General features: G+C 43.0%; 1 protein-coding gene across 5 annotated transcripts in view; it reads left to right on the top strand.

The window, feature by feature from the left end:
* The window catches only part of bsna (bassoon presynaptic cytomatrix protein a), a 62,476-nt gene that overhangs the window by 21,007 nt on the left and 18,930 nt on the right, over positions 1 to 22,539 (top strand). For 3 of the 5 annotated variants that reach the window (XM_056240453.1, XM_056240452.1, XM_056240456.1), the window contains exons 2-5: positions 8,193 to 8,679; positions 10,957 to 12,057; positions 15,054 to 15,512; positions 15,815 to 22,459. In XM_056240453.1, coding sequence (XP_056096428.1) covers positions 8,193 to 8,679; positions 10,957 to 12,057; positions 15,054 to 15,512; positions 15,815 to 22,459 — 8,692 coding nt within the window. The remainder of the gene's footprint in view (positions 1 to 8,192; positions 8,680 to 10,956; positions 12,058 to 15,053; positions 15,513 to 15,814; positions 22,460 to 22,539) is intronic. The other 2 variants (XM_056240454.1, XM_056240455.1) reach the window with 2 other exon arrangements.

A 22,539-nucleotide genomic window follows, 5' to 3' on the forward strand; every position in this document is an offset into this window, starting at 1 on the left:
CCCCTCCCCAGCTCCACCTACCCAGCTCCACCTGCCCAGCTCCACCTCCCCAGCTCCCCCTCCCCAGCTCCACCTGCCCAGCTCCACCTCCCCAGCTCCACCTGCCCAGCTCCACCTCCCCAGCTCCCCCTCCCCAGCTCCACCTGCCCAGCTCCCCCTCCCCAGCTCCCCCTCCCCAGCTCCAGCTCCCCCTCCCCAGCTCCAGCTCCCCCTCCCCAGCTCCCCCTGCCCAGCTCCACCTCCCCAGCTCCACCTCCCCAGCTCCCCCTCCCAGCTCCACCTGCCCAGCTCCCCCTCCCCAGCTCCCCCTCCCCAGCTCCACCTGCCCAGCTCCAGCTCCAGCTCCCCCTCCCCAGCTCCACCTGCCTGCCCAGCTCCAGCTCCAGCTCCCCCTCCCCAGCTCCACCTGCCCCGCTCCACCTACCCAGCTCCAGCTCCCCCTCCCCAGCTCCCCCTCCCCAGCTCCCCTCCCCAGCTCCCCCTCCCCAGCTCCACCTCCCCAGCTCCACCTGCCCAGCTCCACCTCCCCAGCTCCCCCTCCCCAGCTCCACCTGCCCAGCTCCACCTCCCCAGCTCCACCTCCCCAGCTGTACAGAACGGCTCGTTATGCTGATTGATGTTGCATACTGGTGTTTTTTACCATATTATTTTAATGTATTGAAGTAATTGTAAACACTGGTTTGTCGTGCAAATAGTTTTACTGTTTACTGCACTTTGTTATTCTACTAGTTTACAGAATCAGAAGTTTCACACATCCACAGAAAATATCTCATTTCCGCAGTTAAGAATACGGTGGATAAGGACCCATGGAGCAGGGTTATATAGTAGAGACTACAGTAAGTGTTCAGCACATGCTTTTTCCTGCAAGCCTACCTATAAACTCCGTCTTTAAGTTAAGTTTCAGCACCCTATTTGCATTTCAAAGCAGTTTTGCGTTACAGTGAGTCAGCAAGTCACTTTTAAACTTCAAAGACGTGTTAAACAAACAGAGAATGAGCTCAGTCATTCTCGGTATATTTGTGAAAAATAAATATACCAAAATGCATTTGTTAAGTCAAGTCAAGTCATCTTCATTTATATAGCGCTTTTAACAATGTAGATTGTTCCAAAGCTGCTTTACAGTGATAATAGGAAATCAAAGCAACAGAGATTGTTTTGGCTTTATGACAGCTCTAGAATAAAGTTATTGTCCAGCTAAATTTAGTTTTAATTGATTGATTTAATTGATGGGCCGCTAACACGACACCGTTTTAACAGAAATCTCTTAAGTTCTCTCTACGCAAACTTTAAAAACGCGAACCTGTATGTGTCCAGACGCAGGTCCTTCATCAGATCTGGAGTGTGTGTGTGTGTGTGTGTGTGTGTGTCCAGACCCAGGTCCTTCATCAGATCTGGATACGGCCTGGATCCAGCGGACTGCGGTAAACCTCGGAATAAGCACAGGGACTAGGCGTAGACGCCATTCTTCTTATGATGTAACGAGTACGTCAGGATTTATGGGAAGTGTACCCAGTTCCGGCTGACCTAATCTATGCAGCCTAACATTGAATTATAGAAGTCGATAATGTATTATGTGAATGCCAGGTAAAAGAGATGTGTTTTTAGTCTAGATTTGAACTGACAGAGTGTGTCTGCTTCCCGGACAATGGTAGGAAGACTGTTCCAGAGTTTTGGTGCTAAATAAGAAAAGGATCTACCGCCTGCAGTCGATTTAGATATTCTAGGTATTATCAACTGGCCGGAACTTTGAGATCGCAATAGACGTGAAGGAATATAATGCGTTAAGAGCTCGCTCAAATACTGTGAGCTAAGCCATTTAGTGCTTTGTAAGTAATCAGCAATATTTTAAAATGTATAGGATGTTTAACAGGGAGCCAATGCAGTGTTGACAGAACCGGGGTAATATGGTCATATTTCCTGGTTCTGGTAAGAACTCGAGCGGCTGCGTTTTGGAGCAGCTGGAGTTTGTTTATTAAGCGTGCAGGGCAACCACCCAGTAGAGCATTACAGTAATCTAGCCTTGATGTCATGAACGCATGAACTAACTGTTCCGCATTTGTCAATGAGAGTATATGACGTAATTTAGATACATTTTTAAGATGGAAAAATGCGGTTTTACAGATAATAGACACGTGACTTTCAAATGAAAGATTAGTATCAAAGAGCACACACACACACACACACACACACACACACACACACACCCAGGTTCCTAACCGACGACGAAGACTTGACAGAGCAGCCATCGTGTATTTGAAATACATTTATTTTATGCTTAGTATACTACAAATAGATTTACATATTTATGTACTTATTATAAATACTCAGCAATTGTACTTTTAATATCCTAAATTGGTATACTTAACATCTGCTAAATTGGAACAACTAATTTTGTACTTAATATACGTTAGTTATCCAGAAATAGTGCTGAAGTTCAACTAAAGATATACTGAAGTATATTTGATAGTGCTAAAGTGTAACTATTGCAAGTACACTTTAAATATCTTGCATTTAAAGACTGATATTACACAGAGATCACACTAATAAGATAATGCGAGTATGGCGTGTGACTCGAGCAGAACTCCTCCGACTGCGAACACTCAGATTGGGCTTTTGTTTGCGTCTCGTTGTTATCTATAATGTAGTGATTTAATGATTTTGAAGTATGGACACTGGCCCACTACACTGAGACAGAGCCAGTGCGAGTCTCTCTGACCTATAACCTGCATAATGTTGGAGTTTCAGCGTATCTGATATGATTTGGCAGAGAACGTTATGGACTGTACGGTATACAAATCTGAACTGTAAAGAAATGTTTTGTTTCCGGTGTATTCTCTAAAGAGAGAGAGACTGGCTGATCACCTCTCTCGCCCATCTTCACTGCAGTTGTTGTACGATAGTTTCAGTGTGTTTTAAAATAATAATCTCCAGACACAAGATATGCTCAACACAAATAGTAACACAAAACAGCACTAGTTTGGGAAACTTTACTTTTAACTAATTCATTGCAATATTGCATTATTGTAAAAAATGTAAAGTCACTTTTTACGAACAGTAATGTAGTTTTGCACGTTTCCTCTCGTCAGCCGGCTGTGGTTCTGTCTCTCTCAGAACAATAGCATTATGCCGGGTTTGCCTGTTTAATACAAGTTCTATTTTTCTCTATTGTAAATGTTTGACAGTAATGCAGCAGACCCATGATCTGTTAAATGAAGAGTATACGGTCATGCTCGTGAAGTCTCTCTTTATAACCAGCAAAGACGCGGTGTAATAAGAGATTGATTATGCAGTGACGTGAGCTTTATTAATAGCAGAAGTTGTGGCTGGCGCTAAACAGAAGTGATTGACAGCTGTTTTTCACACTGATGAATGGATCAATGGCCATGAATCAGCAAACTCTTACATGACTGGAGTGAGTGAGATATAGTGTTGGATGCGTTACTAAGTCAAACACTTGAAAGAAATTAATAAATAGAATTTGGATTTAAAAATAGACAAGGAAAAAAGCAAAAAAAGAGAAAAAGAGAGCCACCGCCAGCTGAGTTTAAGAAACATTACTTTACATGGAAAGTTACATAATTAGTTACTTTTTTTAAAGGAGTAAAGCTTTAAAAGTAATGTTCCCAAACACTGCTGCACAACACCTACATGTGGTTAAAGAGGAGTCAGGTTTGTGATCTCTGAATATGTGTGTGTTTTGTTATTGTGATGATGATGAGTCAATGACATCATCACTAGAGTGCCAGCGAAGTGCTATTGTGAATTTACCTGGTTATTATTTATTGTATGTTGATAATCTATATGTGGATGGACAATCCCAACATCAAGTGTTCAACGGGTTAATGTTTTGAAGGATAATAGAGAGCCATTGTGTGTCTGTATTGTGTAATCCTGCATTATAGCACACGTGAGACCTCTCCTGTCTGAGCCGTGTTTCGGAGGAGGGCTCTGCATAGCCAGAACGTACCATTTTTCAAAATGGAGAGAGACATGAGTGCACTGAGGTGTTCAATGTTTGATTTTGTGGTTGTATGTTATGCTTGTTGGTATTATGATGATTGCATGTCAGAAATTAGTTATATTATTTATGTGACAATGTTTTGCTGTGGTGAGTGTTACGGGAAAGGGTCCCCCCCGGGATAATGGTTCGTCCCACTAGTGTTTGGCGGGAAACGAGTATATTTAACCCCTTGTCTGAGCATGTTTGGGGAGAGGTTGTGTACTGTTAAATATGTCTGAGACGTGCAGATATTTTTGTGGATGTGCCGCTAGTCATTGTTTAGTGCCAGTTTTTTTAGCACCAGTATATGTAGCATTAAGTTTGTATTTTTGTTGTTTTTGTTTTTCTGTACTTGTTTTTTCTGTCCCTTGTGAAATGCAGCTTGTACAATAAATCCCCATTGGCGTTGGGAAACCACTCCATTGCACTGAGCCTTCCGAACGTCTCCCAGCCTCTCGACAACACAACACACTACATCACAGTTACGGTTTATAATTTTGGGAGATTTAATGTGTGCCATTGTGTTTATTTTGGAGGAGAAACTTGAACATATACGGTTATTTTTATTTAATTGGTTAGTTTGGCATCCGCTGCATTTAGATATGTAATCAATATCTGGCAAACGGTACATTATTCCAAGTAGCAATTCCACTCATAAGCTTTACGTGCTTTACACAAGATTTATTGTGCATCTCAAATGACATGGAAACTTATATTGATGCTAATATTATTAAGCTCTCATTCACCTGAATGGCGTGGGTGTTAGCGTTTGCAGTTCACATGTTCTGCTCAACATCCAGGAGGGTTTGGTCAGTTACACATATAATTGAAGACTGAGAGAGAACAGAAAAGAATATACTAACAATGCCATAAAATGAGACAAATTAATTGCTTGTGAGTTTCTTTCTCAATCACACAATGGAAAATGGAAAACCCAAGACTCTTCACGGGCAAGCATTAGTGAAGGCAAGTCCACATCAGTTTGCCATAACAAGCGGGAAGGCTGGGTTTTGCCTTCGCAAGAAGCCGAAGAGGAATACGGCCAATATTTTCATCCCCCATAAGGTGTGCGACCACTTTTCCCATCTCGTCCCACTCTTGATGATCCCTTGTTTTGCCACTCATCCCCTCCAGTGCATGTTCTCTTTACTTTAACTTGCTGCATCAGTTCTGAATGTAATGAAGTTGGCCCGCTGTCTGCACTCAAGTAATGGAGCAAAAGAACAGACTGCCAATTGGTGATAGGAAAAATGAAGAGGCTTGAAGAGAATCCAACACACCCATCTACTCTACCTGACTGTGCTTTAGGCTTATTACATGGCTCTGTGGAATGCTTGATTCTGATTGGTCAATCACACATCCAGCGGTGTATTATTCCCAGATAACAGCAGAAACACCGGCTCATCCGGTCACTGAAGTCTTCAGCGCTACACACTCGCTAGGAGCGGTCTTTCCTCGTTTGGTGAGCTAATAAAATATTAAAACTCAGTCAAATCAATATTTTGTGCACAGTTATTTAATAATGTGGACTCGCTCTCTCTTGTTTCATACAAACGCAGCGGCAGCCATTTTGTGACTATTGTTTTGTTCACTGTTGGATTATAAGATACAAACAGGTGCAATTTTAAAACAGTTTAATCTCAGATTAATATCTGTAATCCCCATAATTATTTATGTGGTGAAATGCTGTGTAATAAGTGTTATGACTGTATACCGTATCTCTTAAATGTCCGTCTAGTTTGATCTCGCCGCTGAAACTGCTCTCTCCACTTTGTGTTTAAAGAGCTAATAAAATATTTAGAATCAGATCAATATTTTGTGTCTAATTATTTACTTATGTGGGAAGAAGCCGTGTAATAAGTGGGATAATGTACGCTCAGCCGGTTGTTATCTCAGAATAAACCTCTTCAGGTGTGTGTGTGTGTGTGTGTGTGTGTGATCACAGAATAAACCTCTTCAGGTGTGTGTGTGTGTGTGTTATTGCAGAATAAACCCCTTCAGGCTGATGAAGACCTGATCCTGATCACCCTGTCGGGTTTATTCTGACATAACAACCGGCTGGATGTACATTATCTCTTACTTAAAACAGAGACATCATTCTTCCACTCCATAGTCAAAGCTTCCATTTCCATCAGTCACCAACCCCCTCTAATATAGGAATCTATCAGTCAAGTTCAAATATCAGTCTGTCATCTCACCTACCAGCATCAGTTGTGTCACTTCACCTTCATTCACAAATCCTCTCCCATGGCCTCATGGGATAGTGAAGTGTCCATCAGATGCATACTTCAGGATCTCACTGGAAGTAGTACGTCCTCCAGGTACTTTTTTCCTACTCTTTTATGAGTCTGTGAAATCAGTCACTCAACCGACTGAAACTTACTGTAGAACAGTCACAAGCCAATCAGAGTTTTCGTACCTACCCATACTAATTCTCTTGAATCTGTCTCAATGGCACATTAACTGGAATAATAATAATAATAATAATTTGTTACATTTATATAGCGCTTTTCTGGGCACTCAAAGAGCTTTACATATGGAAAGGGGAACAACCACCAATGAGCAGCACCCCCTGGATGATGCGACGGCAGCCATATTGCGCCAGAACGCCCACCACACACCAGCTTACTGGTTGAGAGGAGACAGTGATGAAGCCAATCAGTATATGGGGATGATTAGGAGGCCATGATGGATGGGGGCCACTGGGCAAATTTGGCCAGGATGCTGGGGTTACACCCCCACTCTTTTTCGAAGGACATCCTGGGATTTTTAATGACCACAGAGAGTCAGGACCTCGGTTTAACGTCTCTTCCGAAGGACGGTGCTCTTTGACAGTAGTGTCCCCGTCACTATACTGGGGCGTTAGGACCCACACAGAGCACAGGGTGAGCGCCCCCTGCTGGCGTCACTAACACCTCTTCCAGCAGCAACCTGGTTTTCCCAGGAGTCTCCCATCCAGGTACTAACCAGCCTCAGCCCTGCTTAGCTTCAGTGGGTGACCAGTCTTGGGCTACAGGGGGATATGGCTGCTGGCCATATCAAGTATTATCAAGTATACTGGCCACAAGTACTCTAATATTATCCTGAGCTCAGAAATATAATCAAACAGGTCTCAATACTAGCTGGCCATGTTCTTAACCCTAACCCTAACCCTAACCCAAGGGGAAAATGTGAAAACCTTGCATGACTGTGCTTGGGAGCAATAGCAAAAGCAACTGTTGTACTGCGTGGGTAATTTCCATTTTCAGTATGCTTTAATCTTGACCAATGTCAGGTGATTTCTTATGTAAATTTACATCCTTTATTGAAACATATTCCCAACCATAGGGAACCCCGAAGCCATGGTCAAACTAAAGCTTAGTTCATGTTTTAAAGAGAAGTGAAAAGGATGCAAACATGCTCAAACATGAATATTCATTAGAAACTCAATTAACACATTGATTTCAATGAGTAATCACAGGTTTTTCTCAATCAGGAGCCAAAATCTGCTCTAATGGAGTACGTGTGATCACAGAAACTCAATTTAAAAAAAAAGGAAAAGGAGTGATACAAACCGTACATTAATGAAAGGTTATAAGCTAACATCTGATGTACAGAAGATGAGAACTTGCGAATATGCATGTTGTTTGGATGATATGCAATGTTTCATGCATCATATGATTTTATCCAGTCTAGAACGTGTTTGTGTTCATTCATTGCTCAGTTGGCTGGCTTCACAGCATTGGTCTCAGTCCTGTATCCACCTCATAATAATTAAGGTTTGTTCAGATTGTTTTGAAGGACTGATCTGTTGAGACCAGCACAACCATCAAGAAAGTGCTGAAACACATACGCAACTAAACCAAAACCACAAAAACAAAGCACTTTACTATTTTACTTTTCTGCTTTTCTTTTCTTCTTCTCTAGAGTCTGTACCATAACCTCCTGAAACTTGGTATTGTGGTACTGTGAATATTGTTGGTACCTGTATGATCATTTGCTTGTGCATGTGCATTGGCCTGGATAAAAGTGTCTGTTAAATGATTCAATGTAAGTGTAATGTAAATTAATAACTGAGCTGAGCTTTTTAATGCCTTGCTCCTCACTTGAAGTGATATCAGGCTACCTAAATGGCTGATATGTTAAGAGCAGGCTTGTTAAAAAGGTGCACAAGATTAATCAGATGTTCTGCTTCTCTTTTTGCATCATTTAGGCTGGCCGGAGGAGGAGGCCCACCATCAAGCCCAAACCTAAGCTATGGAACTGCTAGCGATCGGGGGCCAGGTGGTGACTTTGGCATGCAAGCAAGTGGAAGCCCTTACAAAAAGGCAGTGCATGATGGACCTAGACATCCCCAGACCACTTCTACACATCAGTCTCAATTTCAACCTTCACCCGGGGGCATGGGACCCAACCAAAGCCCTGGACAACACGCCTCCAGACGCAACCTCCAGGTGGACTTCAGCAGCGGCGGGCGAAGAGGCCGCTCACCGTCAGTCTCTCCTGATAGAGCTAGCGCGCCAACTTCGCCATACTCCGTACCCCAGATAGCACCAATGCCCAGCAGTAAGCTCTGTCCAGTCTGCAATACTACAGAGTTAACAAATGTTGATGGCTCGCCAAACTTCAACAAGTGTACCCAGTGCCACACTACAGCGTGCAACCAGTGCGGCTTCAACCCCAACCCACACCTTATAGGGGTAAGACTTCTGAATAAATGGGATTCCTGCTACATGATTGGTTTTATTCTTATTGATTAAGCTTTAGTTTTTGCATGTGTGTCTTCTGTGGCATCCTCCTTTATTTTGTTTTTCAATGAAATCAATGCTGGACTGGTCATATTTAAGTTCAGTTTGGTTAATTGATCGGTAAGCCCCACCCCCTTAGTCACTGTTGCTATCTCAGACAAACAAACGGAGGTGCTAACTGTCTTACAGTGACAGCTGTCAGTGTGAAAATCCTTAGAGGTTTTTGATAAATTTTGGACACAGAAGGACCACCTCTTGTCAAGGAGCATTCTAGTGGGACTTAAATGTGCCATTGAGCGATATATAAAAGATTTTAAAATAAATATGGTAGGTAACAAGATTAATTTGGAAGTGAGGACTACAGATCACAATGCAAGCGGGAGAAGCCTCATGTTACGGTCGTCACGATCGCAGATGGCTGTTTTTAAACCATCGGGTGTTTTTGACCTACACTGTACATGATGTGAGAACAGTTAGCTATTTAGGTTTGTATGTTAGCATGGACTCACTAACTTTAATTATAACTTAATGAGAGTATGACAACCAGAAAATGAACATTTTTGTCTTCTTGTGATTGAATCCTTAGGGAACCAGGTTAATGCGCTCACATCATTGATATTATAAATAAACCGGGCTTTAGTTGTATTGCGCAGATAATTGGTCCGTTTGCGCAAATCTTATCATACTTTTGAAACGCGCTGGTGAACACACTCACAGTACGGTGATTCAATACATGAATACCCATGCCCATCCTCTCAGGATACCTGGAATCAGTGATACAAGAACCCCAGCCACATCGTTTTACCATTTTTCAAATCACTGGGGCGGCAGTGGCTCAGTGGTTCATGTAGGTTGTCTACAAACCGGAAAATTGGTGGTTCAATCCCCGGTTCCACCTGACCAAGTGTCGAGGTGTCCATGAGCAAGACACCTAACCCCAGCTGCTCCCGACGAGCTGGATGGCGCCTTGCATGGCTGTCAGTGTGAATGAATGGGTGAATGTGTGGCAATATGTAAAGCGCTTTGGTGGCCATGGTTCTGTTGAAAGCGCTATTATAAATACAGTCCATTTACCATTTACCATCAAACCGATGAGAGCTTCGGATCTTCCAATGTTTCTCTATGGCGCTGAAACCTAAAGATGTCCGAGTTCCGGTCCCGTGCAACTGATTCTCAACTGCCATTGGCTCATCTGTGTTCAAGGGGAGGGGCTTACCGAGAGGTCAATTGTCGTTCAGTAAGGCAGGTGCACCAAATGTTGTATTCTCAAGGTGTAGTGGAAGAATTCACTGTCAGTAGTACTTGAAAGCATACGTTTACAAGGGTGTATTTATATTTGTAGCTGTAGTTTTGAGTAAAAATCAGATATAACAGCAATATCAGATGAAACAGAAGTCTTTTCTTGCCTATTGTGACGTATATCCGAGTGAAACGGCTTCTAGAACAAATGTAGGGCGGTTTTGATTTTGCCCGTGGGGAATCGATTGGATGGTTGTGGTTGGCCATTGGTGGATCTCATGTGAGTAACAGGTTGCCCTGACCTTATCATCAGAAGAGAAGCGACCAATAGGTGGCGCTGTGACCACATTGATGTGGTGTGGTCAGAGTAAGGTGACAATAACACAAGCAGAGTTTGGTGTCAATATGCCAACGCATTGCAGAGATACAGCCTCAGAGTCGTTTTGGCATCATGCCATCAATTTTGTTGATGCGGTATACGAAAACGGTTTTGTCTATATTTTTTGCCGGCATGGTCTGAAGATGATCTGACTCGAATTTGGAGAAAAATGAACAATCGGTCTAAGAGGAGTTCGGACAGGAGTTTCAGCCGACTATGGCAAAATTGTTTCTAGCCCCACAGTTCAAAAGTTATTAGCATAAACGTGAGTGCAAATTTGGACAGTTGGTGGTGCTAGAGGGGTTGAGTTAAAGACTCCAAATTAGCTGTGGTTAATGTTCAGACTGCCCTCTATCTGTGTACCAAATTTCATACCTTTCTTGCAAACGGTTCTATGGGCTTCCAGAGCGGTAGAAGAAGAATAAGAACACTAACAATTACAATACGTGCTTGGCCCCTTAATAAACACTGCAATATTCCATAAAATTTTCATTGTGATTTTAATGTGTCCTTGGTCAATTAAAATAATTTGGAAAAAAAAGTGATTCCAAATTCTGAATGGAGTGTGTATCTTTCTCTAAGTAATGCACTAATATGTGTTTCTTCAACAGGTCAAGGAGTGGCTCTGTTTAAACTGCCAGATGCAGCGGGCTTTGGGAATAAACATGACTACACCACGGTCCAAGAGTCAGCAGCAGATACATTCTCCCTCTCATCAACCTAAGGCTGACCCCATACCCAAGACCCAACCCCCAGCTCAGCCCACACCGCAGTTACAATCCCAAACGCAGGCACAGACAAAAATCCAGCCTCAGACTCAAGCGTTCTCTGGGGTCCAGAGACAGATTGGTCCTACTGGACCTAACCAGACTGGACTTCACAGTGGGCCACAAGCTGGTCTCCAGACACAAAAAGAGCAACCACATTCAGGTTCCCAGTTTGGGTCCAAGGATACCCAAAGGCAGGTATTAGGACCAAAAAGTCCAGAAAAAATGGCCCAACCAGTGCGGATTCCTCATCCAGGGGCAGTGCCTTTACCTGGCTTAGCAAAGGCACAATCGCAGTCCGATCTGGGGCGGGGCTCTCCAGTGCGGCTTGGAGGTCAACCCGATAAGGCCCGGAGTGCCGGAAGCTCCCCAGCCCATCACCCACCCTCCCACGAGCCACCTCAAGATGGTCTAACTAAGCTGTTTGGTTTTGGGGCGTCTCTCCTAAACCAGGCAAGCACCCTTATTTCTGTTGACCCTCTTCCTGGATCCTCACAGCAGCCCTCACCTGCCCGTAACCCGACTGCCCAGGGGACAAGGGTGATCTTTAGTGATGCTACCATTGGGGCTAGTGCTAAACCTGCAGCAGGGCCACCTGGCACTGCCAAAACAGGCCCAGGAGGAGTCATGTTCCCTAAAGGTCCTGGAGCCCCCCTTCAGAAACAGCCTCTGCAGCAGCAGTCACCAGTGCACCAACAAAAAGGGCCGAAACAACAGCAGTCGCCGTCACACCATCAAACAACACCACAGCAGTCACCGCTAAAGCAGCCAGCAACTCAGCCTCCAACTCAGCCAGTTATCCAGAAGCCAGACGTCACCTGTCCACTATGCAAGACTGCGTTCAATGTCGGAACAACAGAACCGCCAAACTACAGGTCCTGCACCCAGTGTCATACAGAGGTGTGCAATCTTTGTGGTTTCAATCCCACACCACATCTGGTGGAGGTAAGGAGCTACACTCATCTTGTAATGTAATGGACTGAAACTATTTCTTCTTTTCTTCACATTCCTCTCTTTCTCAGTCTTTAATCCTTCTTTGTTCATATTGAGTGCCAGCGGAATCCCTCTCAGAAAGAAAGCAGTTTTAATGTTCTACTGTGTGGTGGGAATTGTGATGTGTGTAGAGTAACTGTGTTCACAGGGAGAGGCCTAGACATGAGTGTTGTATTTTCTGCATGGCTATTGTTCATTCAAACCCATTGTCCATTCAAGTACATTCCAAAGCACTGCAGGTTTATAAGCTGGTACTGATAATGCGTGTGTCATATTCTAGTGTTATGATGCAAATCATCTGTCCATACGAGCAGCGAAATGACATGGGTGTCAGTCCTAACAGTGTGTGTGTGTGTATAGTAGCGGATTTAGGCATCTGGGTGACATGGTCAACCACTCATGGGTGGCATAGGGCAACCACGCACACACACACACAAAAAAGGGCTGGTTTTCAATCACTCAGTTACCAGTCATGTCAATAGCTATGTTTCCACCAATTTTTATGAACATTTTGGGATATCTTATAAACACTTGATGGAAATGCCAAGATGTGCATAAATTCTAAAAGTGTGCATAAACACATATGTGCTTAAATGAGGAGGATAAATTTTTTGCTAACAAATGCTTGAACACTAGGCATCTACAAAGCAGCATATATACACTCTGAGCGAACTTCCAGAACATAAAGAAGTTTCACCTCCACCAAACGAATGGAGAATGATCATGTAACGTCGTAGTCTTTAAGAAAGTTGCCATATGCTCCTCTTACTCAATGGCTGTGTTTGCGCTATTCGTTTGGCAGGTTGAAGTGTAAATGTCTGACAGATGAGATGGCACAAGGTAAACCTGTTGTTGATGCAAACATGAATAATATATAATATATGAATAGAATAAGATTGTCACTGAATGAACTGGAACAGTTTTCCTCTCACTGATTCCCAGAGGCTGCTCTTGAAACTTCCTAAATGTTTTTGAGTATTTTATGATTGTAAAAGACTGACTTGCCATTGAATAAAAAAATATATTATATAAAGTGTCCTTGTCCTATATAGAGTATATAATAGAGATTTTTATTTAATAATCCCTTCTGATAATCCCTTCAATATCAGATTGATTAACCCAGCATTATGTCAAAAACAACCCAGCAAATAACCCAGGGTTAATGTATACAACCCAACAAGCTGGGTTGTTTTAGCAATGATTATTTTTAACCCAGCATTTTTTAGAGTGCACTGATTTGTTTTTTCAAGGTTTTATATAAGTTAACAGTTAAAAATAAGAATGTTAATATTGTGTTTCTCATTTGTATCTGTGTAGTTATTCATTAATGACAGAACAGTATTCTAAAGTGCTACCCAGAATACTCTAAAATAATATATTTTCTGCCTCATTTTGGGATAAGAAGCAACATGGGATCACAGAAGGTTATTTCAAACACTCGACTGATGTTATAAAGTGAGTTTGGAGCAAAAAACATGGTTTAAATCTCATAAATTATCATGTTTTGATGCTGTGTCAAGCAAACATTCTAGCTAGCCCTTATGGGCCTGTTACCAGGAGTGATTATGTGTTATGACTTATTTGGAAAAGTAAATATCATTGGAATGTTTCTTCTTTTTTTTTAAGGGCATTTGATACAAAGTCAAAGATGGTGAAGTAAAAAGTCTGATCAAAGAAATGAGGGATTAAAACAGTGTGAATGGAAAGGCATCAGTAAATATAATAAAGGAAAAATAATATTTAGATCCATATCCCAGCCGGGGAGGTGTGAATGTGTGCAGGGGAGACTGGAACTGAATGGGGCATTTGCACCACAAAACAATGGACCAGGGATGTAAAACTTAGGGTACGTTTACACGACAACGATATGCTTAAAACTGAGAAGTTTTTCCTTTAAGTTTTCCGCGTACAGACGACAACATTGTCAAAACAATCCCCATTCACATGGATCCACGAAAACAAATAAAAACCATGTATTCTGCTGCCAGGCCATTAGATGGCGATGAAACACTAAAGACTGAACATGTAATGCGCATGTGCATGACGTCATCGTCTTCAGAAATTAGCATTTTTGTTGTTTACACGGAGACCGGTTTCAAAAACGTGCACTTTGAAACCCATTTTCAAAACTTTGCGTTTCCAGGCGCCCAAAACGGCATTGTCGTGTAAACAAGCGGCCAAAACGCATAAAAAGTTTTGCGTTTTAGTCGAAAATGGTGTCGTGTAAACAGCCCCTGCAGAGTTAAACTTCAACCCTAATTAAACACACCTGATCCAGCTCATCAAGTCCTACATGGTTATTTGAAAACTACAGGTATGTGTGTTGGAGCAGGGTTAGGCCATTCAAGAAATGAGTTTGATACCCCTGAGTGAATGGATGCTTTGAAGATGTGAATAAACATCAGATAGCATTTTAGAGTCTTCAGAGTCTTAGAGTTATCATCTTCACATTACCTCATAATGTTTAATCAAAATAATGTTTAATCTTTCTGTGAAAATGGCAGTCTTCTCTCTGGTGGTGTATGCCAGACTTCTCAATCATTGTGTGCTCTTAAACCCTGCCCTTTCACAGTCGACTGCAAGCTTGCATCAATTTTTGAGTGCAGTACGCACATCTCAAAATCCAATCAACAACCGATAGATGCGACCGAGTCTCACTCTTTTAATCCATTACACTTGGATGTATGTCACAATACGGATGTAAAGTTCTGTTACTACCTCATGTTTAATCGCGACTTTAATGCAATTATTTGCCAAAACTGTGTTTTTTTTTTTATAATTCACTCAACAGTTTACTCATTTATGTATTCACTCAATATGTTGTTTGCAACATTGTTCTATGTTTTTTTAATAACTTTTTCATATTTGTTACTTTGTGTACCTTTTTCAAAATAAAGATCATCTTGTGATTCTGAGTATTGAACTTGAACTTCCCTGTTGTTTTGCAGAAGAAAGAATGGCTCTGTCTGAACTGTCAGACTCAGAGACTGATGTCTGGTGGACTTGACCCTCTTCCAGTTCTACCTTCATCTCCCAGCCGTCAACCGGTGGGTTCCCCTCGGCATCAGCAACTTCCCAGCAAGCAGCAGCAAGGGCTTCAGGCAATGTCACCAAAGCAGAAACCTCCAGTTTCTCAACAGAGTGGTTTCTCTTCCCCCCTAGCTAGACCAGCAATTGGTATAAAAACATCTGCACAGCCTACTACAGCTACAAAACCTCCTGTGTCTACAACTGCTGCATTTATTTGTGAAGAAGTGAGGAAGGAAATTGCACCCAAACTTATTAAGGGGCCTGACCTTGACGATAGGGACAATAAACCAACTCTGAAGAGAGGAACAACAGAGTCGCTTCAGACACCTACAAAAGAGGAAAAGAAAGAATTACAGAGTATTACCAAATACTATGAGGTAAGCCATTAGCTCATAGTAATATCTCCATCATTTTGCAAATTTTAATCTCAAATATTTTTAACCTTAAAATTACTTTCAAAAAGAGGCCAAAGTGAACTTGTATATCTTTTCATTGCTTGTTGCATAGTATTGTCAGATTTTCAATAAACCATGCTCTTAACAGAATATTTTCAGATTTATAAAGAGAGGGCTCGGTGTACTGATTGATAGAGTATCACTCTATAGATTGAATTTATGGTGTGCACCAGCATTTGTTTGTCTAAGTGTATCTTTTGTATATGTGTTTTTTGGTCTCCCAGGAAACCACCAAGACAAACAGCAATCATGATTTATCTCGGAGCCCACAGAGTTTGAGTGACACTGGCTATTCCTCTGATGGGATCTCCAGTTCACATAGTGAAATTATTGGTCTTATCCAGGAGGAAGAGCTGAAGATGAGTGAGAGAGGTCTGACTGGGCACCATACACCACCAAGTCCGTCTGAGCTGATTAAGCTGGAGAGCTCCATGCGACCCCTTCTAGAGTCTAAATTTTCATCTGAAGGAGAAAGAGCACAGGACAAAAAGCGAGGAAAACAGCAACACGGTGACTTAAGGAAGCATCAGTCTCGCTCAATATCAATCAGTCCAGAGGAATTTGACTCAGATGAGGACCTTGAAGGCATTATGGAAGAGGAGGAAGATCCAACTGAGGGAGAGTTTAGGTCAATTGCTGCTGTAGGAGAGAAGAGTGGCCATAAAAAAAGAAATGTTGAACCTGAAGAGATTACTGATGAGGAGTTTATGAGGAGGCAAATTATGGAGATGAGTGCAGATGAGGATAATGTGGATGAAGAAGAAGAAATGGAAGAAGAGGACGATGATGAGGATGAAGGCTATGGCTACAAAAAGTTAAAAAAGACACAAAAGCACATTAGTGATGCAGGAAAAGAAAAGCGCCGTCTCACATACCACTCTAGTAGCTTTGAGGAGGAGAGTACAACAACAAGTGATGTATACAAAGGATCAGCTGAAGAGGACCTCATGGCCTCGCAAGGAGGGTTGCGCAGATTCAAGACTATCGAATTGAACAACACCAGCAGTTATAGTCGAGACATGGAATTAAACAATGACAATGACCTGAGTCTCGACAGAGAACCTGAGCTGGAGATGGAAAGCCTCACAGGTTCTCCAGAAGAAAGGTCGAGAGGGGAATATTCCTCCACCCTCCCACCTACCACCTCTAGCTACACCTCGGGGATATCCCCTACTTCCATATCCTCTATGGAAGATGACAGTGACAGTAGTCCTAGTCGCAGGCAGCGTCTGGAGGAGGCGAAGCAGCAGAGGAAGGCCAGGCATCGCTCTCATGGCCCTCTCCTACCTACCATTGAGGATTCTTCAGAAGAAGACGAATTGAGGGAAGAAGAAGAACTCCTAAGGGAGCAGGAAAAGATGAGGGAAGTGGAGCAACAGAGAATACGAAGCACTGTCCGAAAAACAAAACGTGACAAAGAAGAGCTTAGAGCACAAAGACGTAGAGAACGATCCAAGACTCCCCCCAGCAATCTATCCCCAATTGAGGATGCTTCTCCAACAGAAGAGCTAAGACAGGCAGCCGAGATGGAGGAACTCCACCGATCCTCCTGCTCAGAATACTCTCCTTCGGCTGACTCAGATGGCGAGGGCTATGAAATTTCATCAAAGCTGTACAAATCAGGTAGTGAGTACAACCTACCAACCTTTATGTCACTTTATTCTCCTACCGAAAAACCACAAACTACATCATCGACAGCTGCTACAACTACTGCCTCGAGTAGCAAGCAATTAAAAAGTGCAGAAGAAGTATATGAAGAAATGATGAGGAAAGCAGAGATGTTGCAGAAACTACAAAAGCAGCAGACACCGCAGCAATCTTTACAACAGTACAGCACAAACACCTACCAAGAGTCAGACATTAGAAACAGACAAGATATTGAGGATGAATATGAGTATACTGCTCAAGATGGTATTCACTTTCAGAATGAGGAGACGGTTGATATCTATGAAGAGATCCGCCAGACCTCAAAAAACATTTCAAAGCAGCTTGACGACCAAATGGAGATGGATGTGTCCTACTCAGAAAAGCAGTTACTAGATACAAGCTCAGCCTTTGCTAAGTTGCTGGAACAAAGCAATGCTTTACTGACTCCTGGCACAAGCCCCACTCAGCTCTCAGCGCCAGTATCATTTTCTGAAACTGGGACAGGAGGGCGGATACCTGATGTTAGAGTAACTCAGCATTTCTCAAAAGATGGGCCCAAAGACAGACTTAGAAATCAAACAGGTAAAAATGGTATTACACCAGCAGTTGCTGCCACAACTATTGCTGCTTATGGAGTGTATGCCAGGGAAATTGTCACTGTCTCTCAAACTAGTGCCAGTCAAACAGTGTCCAGCACACAACCCAATTTATATGGTCGGCAGACTACCACAACCACCGCTAGTGTTTCAAATGTGTCTCAAAAAATATCTGCAATCACTCAGGCTTGCAACCAAAGAGAAAGTGCTGCAAGGAAAATGGCAATCAGCAAAGGACTCCAAATGAGGGATAATTCAACATCATCAGAAGCTATAAATGAATCTGGCCCAAGTTCAATTAGGTGTTATACTTACCATGAAAGGAGTCCTCCTGTTTCTCCCACTTCATCTCCTCTTCATAGTCCAACACGATCTCTCGCTAGGAGAACAGCTGAGCTTTCAACTCAGACAGTTATCCCTTCAATGTTAGCTTCATCTGGAAATGCTTCTCACACCTATCCAGTTATGGCACAGGGCACTCAGACTTCACATGGGGTTGTTTCACCATGCCTTTTTAGACAGCAGTCCTCTCAAGATATCCATTTTATGATTAGAACAGAAGAGCTTGAGCCCACTAGTCCACCAAAGCCAGTTACAGTCAACACAGCAACATCTCCTTTGTCTTCACCGACAAGGTTTAGCCGCCAATCAACATTTGAAGCCTACTCGCCTCCTGTCAGCCCTCCTGATACTCCACCACATCAAATATCACCACAGCATGGTTTATACAAAAGCTATAGAGCTGAAAAAGTTAGTGTTGGAACTAGCATGGTCACCACTGCTAGCATGTACACACGTGGATCAATGTCAATGGAAAACATTTCCCTTTGTCGCATTTCCACAGTTCCCGGTACTTCAAGAATTGAGCTGGGACACAGGTTACAGAGTGGAAGTGTAGTAGATCTACGAACTGGCATAAAGCCAACACCAATTATCATGACTGACCAAGGAATGGATTTGACTTCCTTAGCCACAGAATCTCGAAAATTTTCTGGGTCTGTTGAAGGAAGCCCCATTCGTCAATCCACAACTATTCAGCCCTTAATAATGAACCTGAATACACAGGAGCAGCTGCATGTTGTGACACCAATAGCTACAACTGTCAGTGTTACTGTAGCTGCATCTATGTTCATGTCTCAGCCTAAGCACCCTGTGCTCTATTGTGATCCTCTTGAAAACAGAGTTGATTTGGGCAAAGATATGGGAACAGTAGTTTGCCTGGCACCAAACAAGCCACCACAAATTGATCCATCTATACCAAAGATTGATGCTAAGCTGGAAGACCTGAGTATCCAGCAAGAGCAGTTACTTAAACAGCAGCAGAAGCTTCAACAACAACAACAACTTCTTGAGCAGCAGCTTCAGCAACATCATCAACTTCAACAACAACAAGCTGCCTCTTTTGCTCAGTTGAACTTATCTAGCCAACTACCTCTAATCAAAAAGGATATGCTTGTCACTCAGACAAGCACTGCCACAGAGGTTAATATCATCTCACCGGCTATGACATCTGAGGTTTATAGTGTTGGAGGTTCGCTTGAGTTAAGAGGAAAGCCATCAGAGACAGGAATCATGAATCTAACAAACGTCAAGCCTCATGTGATGATGGTCCAGATAGATGGCGCTGCACAAGGAGCTACTATCACACAACTTATCAAATCAGAGGAAGGCCAGGATGCGATGAATTTAACTGGGCAAATAAAATCAGAAAATCAAGTGACTTGCTGTGACATGGTTTATAACCTGCCCTTTGGTGGCAGCTGTGTGGGTGGTCCATTCTCCCAGAAACCAGTCACAGATGAGACTTCTAAGCTATCATCAAGAACACAACTTGATTTACGGCAAGATGGACAGACATACCAAGATTACGCAATTAAATCATACACATTGCCTCTCCCTGGACGGCTTCAACCATCAATGTCTGAAACCAACCTTGCAGAGGCAGGATTGTCATCATATTCAGCCAAGTTTGATCCCCCTTTTCATGGCTCTGGAGAATTATTCACAGACACAGTAAAGGATGGCTATGATGGAGGGTACCTTGGCATGGGGCTTCAATATGGCTCCTACACAGATCTTCGTCAGGATGATGTTGCTGATCTACCAATTAGAAGGTACAGCTCCTTGACCAATATGAGCTCAGATTATGGATATTTCTCAGGTGATTTTGCAGAGTCTAATCTTGCCCAGTACAGTGCCACAACTGCTAGGGAGATAAGTCGCATGTGTGCAGCTCTTAACTCCATAGATAGATATAGTAGTAACCCTGATATATTACAGTTGGGCACCGAAAGAAGCAGTGGTCCGCCTAGTAGAATGAATCTGCACCAAAGTCCTAGATTTGGTTTCAAGTACAGCTCAGATGGAAAGCCTCTTTCCCATAGTCAAGCTCTAACTGATCTCATAAATGCAAGACAAGCCAGTCTTCGAGCTATGTATCCATCAGCTATTAGATCAGCTGATGGGATGATCTATTCAACTATAAACACACCAATTGCATCTACAGTTCCAATTACAACCCAGCCAGCTTCTATGCTACGTCCTTTATTAAGAGGGGTATACAGACCTTACCCTACACCAAATATGACACCAGTACCATTGGCAAGCCTAACTAGATCGCCACTAGCTCCAATGACTGGGCAGACACTTTTCCAATGTCCTACACCTAATCCTCTCCCTCTTACAACATCTATAAAAGTACCTGAGTCTATCACAACAGTTCAAGATACTCCATTGTACCTTGGTAATTCTCCAGTAAGCTTAACAGTAGCTGGAACTGTTACACAACCAATTCAGTCCTCTTCTGTACCTGCTGGTTCTGTCATATCAGCACCTATTTCAACACCAGTAGCCGTGGCAATGAGCCAACCTGAGATCCAGTTGCAACCAATGAATCTATCTCAGCCCTACCTTCAGGCCAAGCCCACTGCCCAGCCTCTATTACATCACCAACTACCACAATCTAAATCGTCTGCTCAACCTTATCCTCCAGTGCAGGGTCATCCTATTCCTCCCAAAACACAGCCACCCCCATCATCTCAAGGAGGTAGACCTACTGCTACTGCTATCAGAAATCTTGCTCCAACTCAGGAAAAAGAAACAGAGGAAAGACTGCATCAACAGCAGGAACAACTTTTGCAAATTGAGAGAGAGAGAGTGGAGCTGGAAAAATTGCGACAGCAAAGGCTTCAGGAAGAGCTTGAGCGGGAGCGTTCAGAGTTGCAGAGGCATAGAGAAAAAGAGCAGATACTTGTACAGCGAGAGATTCAGGAATTGCAGACTATAAAGCAACAAGTTTTGCAGCAGCAGCAAACTGAGAGAGAAAGCCAGTTGGTCCTGCAGAGAGAGCAACTAGCTCAACAAAAACAGCAGCTTGACCAGATACAGTCTTTGCAACAACAGTTACAGCAGCAGCTTGAGGAACAAAAGAGACAGAAGACTGCAACAGCTGTTGCTGCAGCCAGTTCAAATACTCAAATCCTGAGTGATCAAGCTGGCAGAATGATTCAGTCACAGGAATTGGCCTCAGATATGTTGTATAATGATGTCCAGGTTTTCTTAAGATCACTACCAAACTCTACATCAGAGATATGCTTGAGAAATAGTGAAGATCAGCCAGCAATCTGGTCCATGCGTAAACAAAGATCTATGCCTCGACTGCAAGATGGAAATGAGGGAGAAGTGACAATGTTCCCCCAAAGACGTGTAGACTGCAGTGTGCAAACAGATGATGAAGATGGAGAGGAGAGGTATCTGGTATCAAGAAGACGACGGACTAAGCGCAGTGTGGACTGCAGTGTTCAGACAGATGATGACGAAGACAAGGCAGAGTGGGAGCAGCCAGTTAGACGCAGACGTTCCCGTTACTCAAGACATTCTGCTGAATCTGGTGTAGACCACAAATCCGAAGCATCTCCATTAACCACTTCAACTGCTAAGACAGCATCCTCCAGCATTGCCATCCAGACCATTCAAGATTGTTCTTGCCAAACAGAGACAGAGCAGCTGGTTAGAGTATCCCCGAGCATACATGTCACCATCCCAGACCCCAACAAGGTTGAAATTGTCCACTATATTTCTGGTCCTGAGAGAACACAGAAGGGTCAAAGCTTAGCTTGCCAAACTGACCCTGAGACTCAGTCTCAAAGCATAGTTATTCCACAGATAAGCATTGCTACCACTGTCAGTCCCACCAGTATCCAGTTAGTTGGTTCAGCTGATTCACTCTCCCCAGGTCAACAGAGTTCTGGGAAGTTTGGGAGGCGGAGGCCTGATCCTTTGGAGTTCGGTTACCAGCAGCATCACCTGCATAATGAGTCTCTGTCCAGCTTGATCCGGCAACAACCTAAATCTCCACAGGTGCTGTATTCCCCTGTTTCTCCTCTTTCTTCTCCACAACGCATCATAGAAACATCATTCTCTTCTAGCGAGAGGCTGAATAAAGCACATGTCACCCCACAGCAGAAGTCCTGTATTGCCGAGCCATCACAGAGACATCAGGCCCTTCCCCGCCCGATGAAGAATATTCAGAGATCTCTGTCAGACCCTAAGCCTCTCAGTCCTACTACAGATGAAAATACCAAGGCTAGGATTTCACTTTATCAACAGCAAGCCCTTCAGAGTCAGGTATGGTTCATTTAGTATCTCTTTGATTGCAAACTTGCACTTGCCTTGTATAAGGGACGATATGAACTTGTGAAAAATTA

Source organism: Rhinichthys klamathensis, unplaced genomic scaffold (assembly GCF_029890125.1).
Source record: "Rhinichthys klamathensis goyatoka isolate OS25496 unplaced genomic scaffold, OSU_Roscu_1.1 h1tg000599l_1, whole genome shotgun sequence".
Taxonomy (NCBI): Eukaryota; Metazoa; Chordata; class Actinopteri; order Cypriniformes; family Leuciscidae; genus Rhinichthys; species Rhinichthys klamathensis.